The sequence below is a fragment of the Baudoinia panamericana genome, assembly GCF_000338955.1.
Source record: "Baudoinia panamericana UAMH 10762 unplaced genomic scaffold BAUCOscaffold_4, whole genome shotgun sequence".
Taxonomy (NCBI): Eukaryota; Fungi; Ascomycota; class Dothideomycetes; order Mycosphaerellales; family Teratosphaeriaceae; genus Baudoinia; species Baudoinia panamericana.
Genome location: NW_006911260.1, coordinates 1695821 through 1708228, shown reverse-complemented (window position 1 = coordinate 1708228; position 12408 = coordinate 1695821). Strand labels below are relative to the sequence as shown.

The following is a 12408-nucleotide window of genomic DNA, read 5'->3' as shown; positions in this document are numbered from 1 at the left end:
GAGGCGTTGATAATGGCGCGCGCTATACTACTCGCGCTTCTTGATCGCTGTGAGGACAGTTCCGGCCGCTCGAGCGTGCCGTCTTGTGACACCGTTTGCCCCTGATCCGCCTTGCCCTCAGCCGATAAGGCTACTTTGACCGGACTGCCCGCCGCAACCACTGCATCGTGCACCTGATGCTCGGTCATAGTCTGTTCGAGGCTCGCCCGTGCGCTCTTGACGCCCTTCACACTCCTCGGACTGCCCGAACCAGTTCCCACCGCAGCCTCCCTTCTGACAACCTGCGCGGTAGGCACCACGCCTCCGCCCAATCTGGCCCAAAACATGCGCTCTCTCAACCTCACCGCCTCCTCCCACGCGCCACGATCGTCCTCCTCACTCTCACACCGCCAATGCCCATCCCTCACCATGCGCAAGAACCCCACAAAGTCGCCCGCGGCGCGGATGCGGTTGAGACAATAATCGCAGAGCGGATAGCGTTGCGCATCCTCGGATTCGGAAGTGCGAAAACGATATTTACGCACGTATGGCTCTGACTTCCGTGCCTCGCCGCAGAGAGCGCAGGAGTAGACGGAGCCGAGACTGTACGTTTTGTTGCCGGGCGTGTTGAAGGGTTCGACGACGAGACTGCCCGAGAGAAGGGAGGATAGCACGCTCCGCCTGCTCAGGAAACTCAAGCCAGGCGCCAAGTCTAATCGTAAAGTCGGCTCAATGTCCTCGGCTAGAGTTCGCTTGTAGAACTTGCTTTCCCGTAACGGCGGCGCAGCCGGGATGGCATTAGCAAAGGTGGACGAGGAAGGACTGTTGTTCGTGGAAGCTGTATTCGTCCCGAAGAAGGACCCTGGTAGACTCGGCGTGGACGAGGAGGAGAGGTTGGTGGAGAAGAGGTTCGATTGGCTGGACGAGGCGAGGTTGTTAACGGCGCCGCTGCCTTGCCGCGAATGTGATGTTGTACGTCGGGCGAGGGTGAGAAGTTCGTGGAAGTCGGTGTAGGCTGCTATATCTGTGCGCAAGACGGGCGCGATCAAGTGGGAGAAGTGTAGAGGGTGGTCAGGCGGGACGTCCGGTACATTTGCCGCGTGTGGTGACAGTTGGAGAGCATCCCACGCGGCTGCACGGGCGTCTACAGGTGTAACCGGCATGCTTGGGTCTCGGTTGCCGTCATTCTCGCTGGCGCGTTCTAAGCGCTCCATTACTGTCTTCAGGTCTTGCAGCTGCTCCGTCTGGCTTGTCAAGAGCATTTCGGTGTCCTTCAATTGCGCTCGTAATTGGCTGTTGCGCTTCTCCACCGCCTCTGTATCTTTTCTCGCGGCAGCCACCATCGTATTCGCCTCCTCAAAGAGCGCAGACGTCAAGTTCTCCAGCTCGCCCTCCGTCTGCTTCTTTGACACCTCCGCCGCCTCCCGCGCCGCCCTCTCCTTTGCCAGCTCCTCCCGCAGCTCCTTGACCGTCTTGTCCATCGCACTCCGCCTGATCAACGCACCAGTCGCCACCAGGTCATCCCACTCCTTCCTTTGCGCGCGCTGGCGTGCCAGCTCCTCGCGCGCCTGCTCAAGCTCATGCCGCGTATGCTGCAATGTATCATCCAGATTGGTCTGGTAGTTGATCGCATTTACCAGCTTCGTACTTAGCATTGCCACCTCCGCGCCTAGATCTGGCTTGTATGCGCCGTCCTTTTCAGCCGCTGCCACGTTACCCACCGCACCCTCACCGTTCTGCACGGGCGACGGTGTGCGCGTATCCATCATATCGTGCGCGCCGGGCGGCGGCGGAGACTGCACCGCCGCTGCCGCCATGCCGTTCGCACCCGCACCCGCCTGGTTGATCTGTGGCGACGAGCTTGAGCGGAAGAGATTATGCGAAACTCCCACGGGCGACTTGGGGGTCGGAGGGGCGGGGGTAGGGGTGAGGGACTGTGTGAGGGTGTTGGGGCGGATGGCGGAGGCTAGCGAGGAAGCATTGCCCCAATTGCTGACGAAGAGGAAGTCCGCCAGATTGTGAGGTCGCTACTGTTTGCGGCTCTTGCTTGTGACGTTCCCGGTGGCATGGGACGGCACTCCCGAGGGTTCGGGCCTGCGCTCTCCACACTTTGCTATATTTTGTTGAGTCTGTCCGTCGAATCAATTGAATCCTCGCTATTCCTTTACTGTAGGTGCGCGGTTATCGTTAATCAAATCCCTTGAATGCAACCCTGTTTGCTTGAAGAGCCGTCAATTGTGTGAATGTCAACAACGGTGTTTGAAGGCGATGCTTTCATGTGGGCCTGAGCGCACCGCGGAGTCGAGTGGAGATTGCCACTCTTGGCAGTCGGGCCTGACTAAGCCGATCCTCGTATACAGATGGCCACTCTCGACATAACATTCCACCACCATCTCACTTTGTCTCGCATGGATGTCGTTCTGGGACAGATATCTCGCGCCAGGCGACGTACGCCACCAACGCCAACATGAAGCCGCCGCCACCACGGCAACCGCTCAAACTCAAGCCCAGGCTTTAGCAGCAACTCTCCCTATCAACCCTCGCCACCAAAGGGAACCTCGTATAGATGCCGCCCACCGCCAACGCCGACAAGACGGTCTCTTCTTTGGCGGCGTAGCCTTTACCTGCTTCTCCGCTCTGTTAACGCGACGAGCTCTGATCAGACGACGTCTTCCCCACCCAGCAGCATTCACACCCTCCAACGCTCCGCCAACTGGCCGCGCGGCAAAGGTCGATGGCTCTTTCGATGCTGTCGAAGCGTTGAGCTTGGCCACGTTGAACGTGTGTAGCATTGCCATGGTTGCGGCAGGAGCGATGGCGAAACTGTTCGATATTGCGGATCTTGAGGATTTGCGGGACGGAGTAAGGAGGGGCGTAGGGTTCGATGTTTATGGTGGCGAGGCGGAGGCTGATAAGGAGTTGGAGGAATGGATTGCGGGGGTGCTGAGTGGGAAGGAGGAGCTGGGAGGTGGTGGAGTTGGGAATATCCAAAGGAAGGTGGCAGAGAAGCTGAGGGAGCTAGAGGAGCAGGAGAAAAAGGGAAGAGAAGGAAAGAAGTGATGAAGTTCGACGGATGGCCAACACCCTCTCCGCTCCGCAAAGACCAGGTGCTCACTCGCCACCACTGCCGCCATTCACAACTGGAACACCCGCCGCTCCATCCCGGTTGCTCCGCCACACGCCACCGTCCTCGAACCACTCCTCCTTCCAGATCTCAACACTACCTTTCACCCGCTCCAGACATTCCTCCCCAGCCGCCCAGCCGGCCTTGCGATGCGGTGCGGAGACGGCAATCAGAATACTCTCCTCGCCAATGTCCACCCTCCCAAGCCGATGCGTGAGCGCTATAGCCACAAGGCCGTGCTTTGAGTAGATGCCGCGGGCGATGGTGAGCATGGTACGTAAAGCAAGAGGTGCGTAGGTGGAGTAGGAGAGGTGGGTGACAGTCTTGGATTGGAAGGAATCGCGGGTGCAACCTGTGGATGTACTTACCTTAGCCTACTGCGTGGAAAGGTCAGTTAGGAGACCTGGTGATTGACGGGTAAGAGTGATGTACCTGCGAACAGCACCACGGCGCCGGCTTTGGAACTCTTGACTCGTGCCATTGCCTTCGTCGCATCTAGCTCATCGTAGGTGAGAGAGACGTAAATGTTCGGTTCCTTGAGCGATTGTTCGCCTTCGAACGATTTTTGCACTGGAGGATGCATCTCTGCCATCGTAGCAATCGCACACTCCGACGGTATAGGCGCTCAATTGACGGAGATAGAGGGTCTTCATGCGATGGTGAAGGTGGGATCGGATTGATCCGGAGACCCTTCCGCTGACTCAGGCCCTCCCTTGTCCGGACACATTCGAGGTCGCAACACCCCCCTTACACGGTATTTGTACCCTGCACTCCAATTACATCCGCGGCATCAACATGTCCTCTCTCCGCCATCCCGCTCGCCGTCTCCTCACCTCCGCCGTCCTCGACTCCCGCCCTTCCATACTTCCCCAAAAACGGCGTCTCGCCACCGCCGTCTCCGAGCCTCCTCCACCATTGACTCCTTCGTCCCAACCTCGCCCGGCCAGCTCCTTCACAGACCGCCTAAACACCGGCCCCTCCTTCTCCGACTTCGTCTCTCCCAACCACACATCCGAGCCCCTCCACGAAGAGGATGCCTTCGAACTCCGCACAGTAGACGATGCCCACTCCCTCCGCACAGTCCAGGTCGGCCCATCCGGCCGCAAACGCACACACACGCGTCTACCGGAATGGCTCAAGACACCAATCCCCACAAACGATAACTACAAGCGGATAAAGAACGACCTTCGAGGCCTAGGCCTACATACCGTCTGCGAGGAAGCGCGCTGCCCCAACATCTCCGACTGCTGGGGCGGCAGCAACAAGAGCGCCGCCACGGCGACTATCATGCTCATGGGCGATACGTGCACGCGCGGGTGTAGGTTCTGCAGTGTCAAGACCTCCAACACCCCTCCACCGCTAGATCCTCACGAGCCGGAGAATACGGCCGAGGCGTTGAAGAGGTGGGGATTAGGGTATGTGGTGTTGACGAGTGTGGATCGAGATGATCTGGTCGACGGAGGCTCCCGGCATTTCGCGGAGACCATTATGAAGATCAAGCAGAAAGCGCCTACAATCCTCGTGGAGGCTTTGACGGGAGACTTTGCGGGAGATTTGGAGCAGGTGGGTGTAGTGGCAAGGAGTGGGTTGGATGTGTACGCGCATAATGTCGAGACTACTGAAGAACTGACGCCGACCGTTCGGGATCGACGAGCGAAGTTCAGGCAGTCGCTCGATGTACTACGAGCTGCTAAAGCCGCCAAGCCCGAGCTGATCACCAAGACGTCCATCATGCTTGGCCTGGGCGAGACGGAGGAGGGTCTGTGGGATGCTTTGCGGGAATTGAGGAAGGCCGATGTAGATGTCGTAACGTTTGGGCAGTACATGCGACCTACGAAGCGGCACATGAAGGTCGAAGAGTACGTGCGGCCGGAGACCTTCGAGATGTGGAGGCAGAGGGCGTTGGGGCTGGGGTTCTTGTACTGTGCGAGCGGGCCGCTGGTGCGGAGTAGTTACAAGGCGGGTGAGGCGTTCATCGAGAATGTGCTTAAGAAGCGGGCAAGGATGAATACACTTGTGGGCGCCGAGGAGATGGGTGGGATGGAGGCGACCAAGGCGCTGTAGTGGCCCCAGGGGCTCGTAGTGTAACAAATTGTACCATTACACACTTCGTACACTTAACGTCCTGGTTTGCTTATGATGGTACAGGTGGCGGAGCTTGTGTGCCTGTCCCCGCACCGCCTGCCTGTGGCATTGGCTGTGGCGGGAGAAAGAGTGGCATATATGCCTGCGAGAAGATTAGTCACTCTTTGCAACTCCTACAAGGACTTGAGAAGTTGCGGTACGTACGACTCCCACACCCAGCACCGCCATGCCGATGGACATGTACGCAGGCGTTGCGGCGGTCGCTTTCGAGGCCGGTGTTTCTGATAGCCACCCCTGGACGGCGAACATCACGGAGGTCCAGCCAATTAATCTATACAGTTTTAGTCGTCCGGGTGGTGGTGGTGGTAAGGTAGAGATTCTCAGCGGCGTACTTGTTGCGGGTGAAGATCGCTGCCATTGGCAGTGTGCTTGCCATCATGCCTACACTTAAGTTAGTCGCTGGGCGGGATTGGTCGTATGCGGGATGTCGACGGCTCACTCTGGGCATCATTCTCCTTCGGGGGCGCAGGTTCGACATATGGCACGACTGGAAGCACTCGTCAGCCTATTCTCTAATTACAGCAAACAGTGGCATATTGCTTGATGCAATGCGACGCGATCACTCACTGAGGTCCTCCCTCCGCATATCCTTGCGGTTCGCCATGATTATCGCTCGTTCATGCACCGATATTCCACTTGTGCATGCAATCTCGGACTTTACGTGGTGACACTTGCGTATGCAGACACTACGTTACACAATGCTTGTGCAACTGCCGCGTATGAATTGTGCAAGCCTCGAACCGCTGACCTCAGCAAGATTGATAGTAATCAATCCGTCCGGCGCCGGCAGGTGAGAGAGGCAACCGGTAAGCGCAACGCAAGCGTCGGAACGTCGTATCTTCCTCCCCGAGTCAGCGATTGTCTCGAATCGCGGAGATCAGGCGGAGTGTGGTGGGCGTGTCTCGTCTCGGGCCTTTGTGCGTCTGTGGCTTGCGAGAGACATAAGGGCAAATCAATCGGAACACAGGACTGGATCACCCGTGGCACGCGCAACCAAGTCCCAAGTCGACTCTAGACGATGCTGAGTGATTGACGACACACACGCCCAATCGCACGTCAAACCCTCATTCGTATCTTCAGCTCCAAAGCCTGCTTTAGCACACCTTCATTAATCGCCTTAACCGCACCCCCAATATTTGATTACGCTATCGGGTAACGGGCTTATCGCCATTACCCGCTTTCCTAACCTTCCCGTCCACGCCGTCCTTCCTGTCGCGGAGAAGACGGAAGAGGGCCAAGAGGTTTGTCGGGCTCGGCCTCCATCTACCGATCGACAACGAATTACGAAACGCCCGCCGCACGTTTTGACGCACGTCCTGTCACAGCAGGAAGCGTTGTCGCCGGTGGACGGGGTGTGTTACGTTGTGGCACGGAGTTATTACTTGCATCACCTTTCCCGGCGCAGCTCAGCAGCCTTTTGTACGACTGGCCGACTCTCTCATCCCTGTTTCTGTAGCCTGTACGGGTCGACGACGGCTGTTCGGCTGTGGATGGCGAGAAGGGGCCGGTAACCGTATCATTGCCCGCTCTGCTATTACTTCAGCCTCTAGTGGCTAGTAACCGCATTTGCATACTATTCGACTTCTTCCGTAGGTACGGGAAATCATGGGTTGGTAGAGGAGATAAGATCGTGAGTAGGGAAAGATGCGCTGGCTAGAAGGCTCTCACGGTACTGTGCGATGGACAAGCGAACGACACTGAGCACTCTCACGAGGCCAACACCTCCTCAGCGAGCCGCCAGTGGGAGCTCCGTCTACTTTGCGAAGCCTGGTGTCCGACCGAGTCTTCCGTCCCGCCTCAGCAGCGTCAGATCGGCGTCTCAGCCTTCCCATGTCGTGGACTTGACGGCAGAAGGCTTGCAAGCCAGCAGGAGGGGCAGTGCGGCATCGTTTGGGCTTAACGGCAGTGTCTGCACTTCTCCAGACATCATCCAGGTGGACGATGAAGAAGATGGTCAGCCCCCGGCGAAGAGGGCCAGGCTTACGGGAGATGGCTTGCGAGCTGGCGGTGACGGCGAGGAGAGCGAACACGGACTTGCCTACAACGTGGTAGAGGGAGAGGAACTTCCAGCACCTCCCAAGCAAACGACACCGAATGCTCAAGGCGCGCTTGCGCGGCGTCGGCGCCGGGTCGGAGAGTCTACCGCTCGCAAAGCCACTGGCGTCGTACCACCACCGGTAGCCACCAAGCTCCCACCACCCAAGAATGTCGCCGATTTCTGCGTCTGGACCGGTAACCATCCAGAGGACACGCTGAACGATGCGGTCGTCAAAGCAGGCTATAGTGACACCAAGCTATCCAGCACCAACGAGAGCAACTCCGCCAAGCCCTCAATATGGCAGAACCTTACCTCCAAAAACAACACAGGTCTGCAGATGCTGTCGTACCTCTTCACCCAAGTGCTGGACAAGAAGCAGGCCCTCGGCAAGTGCACGGCGCCCTCGACCTTCAAGCCACCTCCCCGTGTTACTGTCACGGACACGAAAAGAGAGGCGTGGCTCCGCGACCTTGCCAACCCGGATGTACCACTGCGGAAGCAGAGTAGAACGATTCCGCATGGTATCCGCGGGAAACTGCTCCTGGATCAGTGTTTGAGCAAGGATATACCGCTTCAGCGTGCTGTATGGCTTGCGAAGTGCGTCGGCGCGAACGAGCTCCGGGCGTTCAGACGGAAAGGCGTCACAGGAGCTATTGCTGCGTCGGGCGAGAGCAAGTGGGTACGCGAGTGGACCGTCAGTGTCGAGCAATTCTTCGAAGGCGTGATAGCCTCGTGCGGAGAGCAGGAGTGGCAAGGTAGGATGAACTACGCCGTCAAGCTGGTGACTGCGCTATATGCCGAGGGTTTGCTGGAGGTAGATCACTACCTCGACTGGATTGTATCTAACTTCGCAGAGGCGACCATAGGGAGGCTGCCTATCTGGATTGTGCTTGTGCTGATCTTCTGGAAGCATGTGATACGGTTTGTGAGAAGAGGCCGGACGCTTGCGGAAGCCACCCTCGCGCATATTCATGGCCTGCACGAGGTACCCCGGACCAGCAACGAGGCTTTGAGGTTGCGGCTGCAGAAGCTCATTGCTGTGCTGGCGGTGACGAGCCGCGGATGCCTCGTCATCCCGAGCACATGGCAGAAATACAAACACCTGCTTAAACCCTCCGGACCGGCGAATGCGGAGTCCACAATGAAGAGTATCGTTGAAGACATCGCTCGGCGGAACGAGAGGCTTGTGGTGTCCTCGACTGAGACTCTGGCTCGTATCCGCGGCCCCCTTGTGAAGCTTTACGACATACTGGATTCTGTTGGTCTGGACTCCGACATCGACGAGCTTACCAAGCAGTGTTCAGCACAGATACCGGATACCTCACACTTGCTCGCGGCGCTGTTAGACTGGGCTTCCACGCCATACAGGTACGGAGATGCACGCGTTTACTTGAGTGCAACGATCATCCAGATACTTCGCCGCCAAGGTCATGATACTGACGCCGCGGTCCTGGCGTGGCTGGGGGATGCGGACCGGCGGACATCCGCCCAGCTGGAGCTTGTGTATCGCGTCATCGGTGAACTGGTTCGGTTTAATGCCTTCGCCGTCGGCCGCTACTTGCAGTTTCTTATTTCTACCGGTGCATTGCAACGATCAGGGAGTGCATTAGCTGCGATCGGTCTGCTGGCTGCGCTTCCCACTGCTTCGCTCTCAGGATACGAGGCCAATGTCAGGCGCACCTTGCTCGCAAGGGTCGCTGGAAGTGAAGAGGCGCAAGAAACTGCAAACACCCATTGCAGCCAGCTGACTGCCGCCATGGACAGTGGATTCAAGTCTGCACCGGCGATCACCGGCTCCTTGAATACAGCTGTTAAGGTCGCAGTTGCCGACTACGCCCGAAGTATGGTTCTACCAGTTCCAGGTGCAGCCTACGAGGAGCAGCTGGGCACATTTTTGCTGCTAAGACACACGCACGAGACCGTCAGCGACATCTCAGGGCTTGTTGAGCTAATCATAAACGCCGTCGCATCCGACGACACTGCCTTACTTGCAACAGCCACGGACACCGTCACCATGCATGCAGAGTGCTTCGCTGCTCTCGGCCAGCTACAAAGACTGTCAGAGATTACTGTGGAGCGCTACCGTACCGTGCGCTCGCAGCAGCCGCTCGACCGAACCTTTATCACTGCCATGATGCGTCTCATGAAACTCAGCCTCCATCACCAATCAAGTACAGACCTCCTCAACAGCGACCTCATCATCTGCGAGCAGCAAAGCTCGGCCGCAGTCTGCTCGCCCGCTTCGGACAACTTCATCAGCATGTATGCTACAAAGCTCGAGTCGGACGATGATATCGATGCGGTCTTCGCGAGTGGTAACATTATGGACTACCAGCTCCTGCAACGTGTCTTCACGCGAATATTGCAACGTGCCGGTAAGACACGGCTAGAGACTCAAAGAAACCCCAGCAAGCTGTGTACCTGGCTGAACCAGCTCCGACTTGTCGGCGGCAGCACCTTCTATGAGCTTGCGACGGAAGCCGTCCGGTCATACCTCGAGGCAGCCGATAAATTTTCCGGGTTCGCTGTCAGCGCTCTAGTTGCCAGCGAGTGCGTCGGTTTCGACACAATGATGGCTTGTGCACAGCAGCTTTCAACGCCTGTCGCAGCAGCGCTGGTAATTCGCACACTCCTGAACGGAGGTTACGGCGCGGACTTGACGACCGAGGAGCTCTACCGGTACCGAGTGTTACAGAAGCGTTACCAAGCGAAGAACACGGCTGTGGTTTTGCAGATATTGGTTCTGGCATGTGCAGACGCCCAGTTCGACTGCAACGATCCGGCCGTGGGAGAGCTTCTACTTGCAAGCCACATTACCGATCCTTTCGACCTGCAGTGGGCCTGCGAGCAAGCTGAAGGCCGCCAAGCGCTCCCCGACAAAGCGAGGCGTCTCTGGAGACTCCCTCTCGAGCGTGGTTTGGAGGGAGTGGATGCGGATTGCGCGGATGTTCGTACTGTCCTCAGGCATGCTGATGCATTGTCATTGCGATACTCGGCGGGTGCTTTACGGTGGCTTGTGCCACGGGACATCCTCGACGCGAACCCAGAGATTGTAACATCTGCGCTCACTGAAGCAATTGGGCAGGGCAACAGTGTCTGGCCGCAGCTTTTGAATGCCACGGATTCACAGGTCAAGCAGTCCATGCATACCTGGGCTCGAGAGCAGCTTCTGAGTAAAATTTCGGCTGCCCAACCTTACCTTGACGCACTGCAGATTACTAGCTCTGCGCTGAAAGACGAAGACAACTGCGCTGCACTGGGCTCGCTCACCGAGAAGCTCCGAGAGGTTGAGAAACAGCTGTCAAGCTTTACCGGAGACTATAACCAAGAAAGCACCGCGCAGAACTCGGTAATGCAGAGCTTGTCGATCATACTGCACATGTGCTCCCTGCATGTGAACAAGCCGTCTATTGCGACGGACGCCAGCATACGGGCACGAACCAACCTACTTGTTGCTCTACTTACTGTCCTTGTCCACCAGGCAGTGCAGACAAAGTCAGACGAGGTTGACTACATTTTCGACATGGCAGCCTCGCTCGCAGACACTCTGTCTACGGACGTCCTTAGCAACCTCGCCCACACGATGAAGCCCACAGACTCGCGGGTGCGAGCAATCCTCAACCACTACAGCCCGGCCGAGACAGGGTGGCTGGCTCTCGCATCGCCCGTGCAGCCGATGGGCACAGCACAGCAGCGAGCCCTGGCCAGACACCCTTCACAGTCTGGTCAGAGCGGATCTAGGGCGCCTGGTCTGATCGGAGCAACCTCATCGCAGCCGATACAACATCGTGCTGCGCAGTCTGGGTTGGGAATCACAAAGGTACAGCCGGAGATGAAGACAGCGCCGTTCGCGCTGCGGAGATGGGAGATCCTACCGGATGCTACACCGATGATGGGTGAGAATGACACGAGCTTGAGTCTGTCGTTATTTGGCGCTCGAAAGGCTTGAGCGGCACGGCCATGTATGGGGAATGTAGGCATCTTTTGCGTTCACTATAGTTATGCCGTGTGAAGCGTTCAAGCGAGGGGCGTTTGTCGGCAGACACTGCGCGGGATCGCATGTGATGAGAACGCATAGCGTGATATGTTTGGCTTGGTGCCTGTGGGAGTATATATCGGTAAAGCCATGAACCGAACGCTATGTTGATGCAAGCGCAATGGCCGTGATATGTTCTTGCCTCTCATCACGCTACGAAAACCCATGTTAGTGTTCATTGCACCCTCGCATCCTGCTTGCGCATCGCGGTTAGTGCTGAGATCTACGCACCAAATCATCCTCTGCGTCAACGTCGAATCCATATCAGTGTCTTCCTTTGCGTTTGCAGCAACATCTCTACGTCCATCGATCCCAAAGCGGCCCATTGTCGCTCTCGACTGTCTCCATTGACCCGAGCGCTGCTGCGCACATCCATTTATAGAAGCGCTCAAGTGCTCTCTCGGCATCGATAAAATCAGCGGGCATCTGTCCGCTCTCTGCCAGTTGCGCTCGAAGTCACCTGTTACTCGCATGAAGGTCTGCCTGTGTGTCGGCTGCAGAGGTGAGTCTGAAGCGGTACGTAAAGCAGTCCTCATCGAGCGCCTCAGTGAGCGGCTCTGCGGCGTAGACCGCAACATCCCGACATTGTAAGGTAAAGCATAATCTCTCCAGTGTGCCAGGACAGCCTCGACCGAATCGCCGCGCGAGGTCCATGAGCAGAGACAGGTGACTGTATTGGAGGTGAGAAGAGACATGGCCCAACAGCACAGTGATGGGCGGGTGGCGATCTGCTGTAGCCTTTCTAACCAGCACACAAAATGCTATGGCGTTTCTGAGGAAGCGACTCTGTAGGCCATCAAGCTTGACGCTGTTGGCAGGGTATTGAAGCTCGAATGTGTAGGCGGATTCTCGTACAACTCTACAAAAAGGAGGGCGCTAGTATCGACTTCGAACTTATTGGCACCGAGATAAACTGTAAGAGCTTCGCGCCTCATCTGCCAGCAGGTGGCCATGATTGCGAGCGACAGTGGGTGTCTCGCTTGATATTTCACGCTAACTCTGATTTTGCCATCCTTTTGTAACACCAGTTTGTAGATGCTATTTCTTAGCTCCGGTGCCAGTTTTGGCTATGAGTGACTGGTCCAT

At 57.2% G+C, this 12408-nt stretch overlaps 5 protein-coding genes across 5 annotated transcripts; 3 read left to right on the top strand and 2 right to left on the bottom strand.

Annotated features, from left to right (window-relative positions):
• Positions 1-287: 287 nt before the first annotated feature.
• Positions 288-1745, bottom strand: BAUCODRAFT_66175 (uncharacterized protein; the record flags this gene model as incomplete). The annotated part of the gene is made up of 1 exon (XM_007676385.1): positions 288-1745. A coding segment is annotated over one exon (1458 nt), but the record flags the coding sequence as incomplete, so codon positions are not given.
• Positions 1746-2093: 348 nt separating this feature from the next.
• BAUCODRAFT_430530 (uncharacterized protein) lies at positions 2094-3119 on the top strand. Its single transcript, XM_007676913.1, has one exon. It carries the CDS (start codon positions 2392-2394, stop codon positions 3037-3039), a length of 648 nt encoding a protein of 215 aa, XP_007675103.1. The 5' UTR covers positions 2094-2391; the 3' UTR covers positions 3040-3119.
• Positions 3120-3535: 416 nt separating this feature from the next.
• Positions 3536-5477, top strand: BAUCODRAFT_32612 (uncharacterized protein). The gene is made up of 2 exons (XM_007676335.1): positions 3536-5330; positions 5393-5477. The coding sequence occupies exon 1, from the start codon at positions 3899-3901 to the stop codon at positions 5165-5167; it is 1269 nt and encodes a 422-aa protein (XP_007674525.1). The 5' UTR covers positions 3536-3898; the 3' UTR covers positions 5168-5330; positions 5393-5477.
• Positions 5461-6032, bottom strand: BAUCODRAFT_32610 (uncharacterized protein). The gene is made up of 3 exons (XM_007676334.1): positions 5816-6032; positions 5688-5735; positions 5461-5629 (listed from the first exon to the last, which is right to left on the bottom strand). Exons 1-3 carry the CDS (start codon positions 5850-5852, stop codon positions 5520-5522), a joined length of 195 nt encoding a protein of 64 aa, XP_007674524.1. The 5' UTR covers positions 5853-6032; the 3' UTR covers positions 5461-5519.
• An 895-nt stretch (positions 6033-6927) lies between these two features.
• Positions 6928-8868, top strand: BAUCODRAFT_66410 (uncharacterized protein; the record flags this gene model as incomplete). The annotated part of the gene is made up of 1 exon (XM_007676404.1): positions 6928-8868. A coding segment is annotated over one exon (1941 nt), but the record flags the coding sequence as incomplete, so codon positions are not given.
• Positions 8869-12408: the final 3540 nt, after the last annotated feature.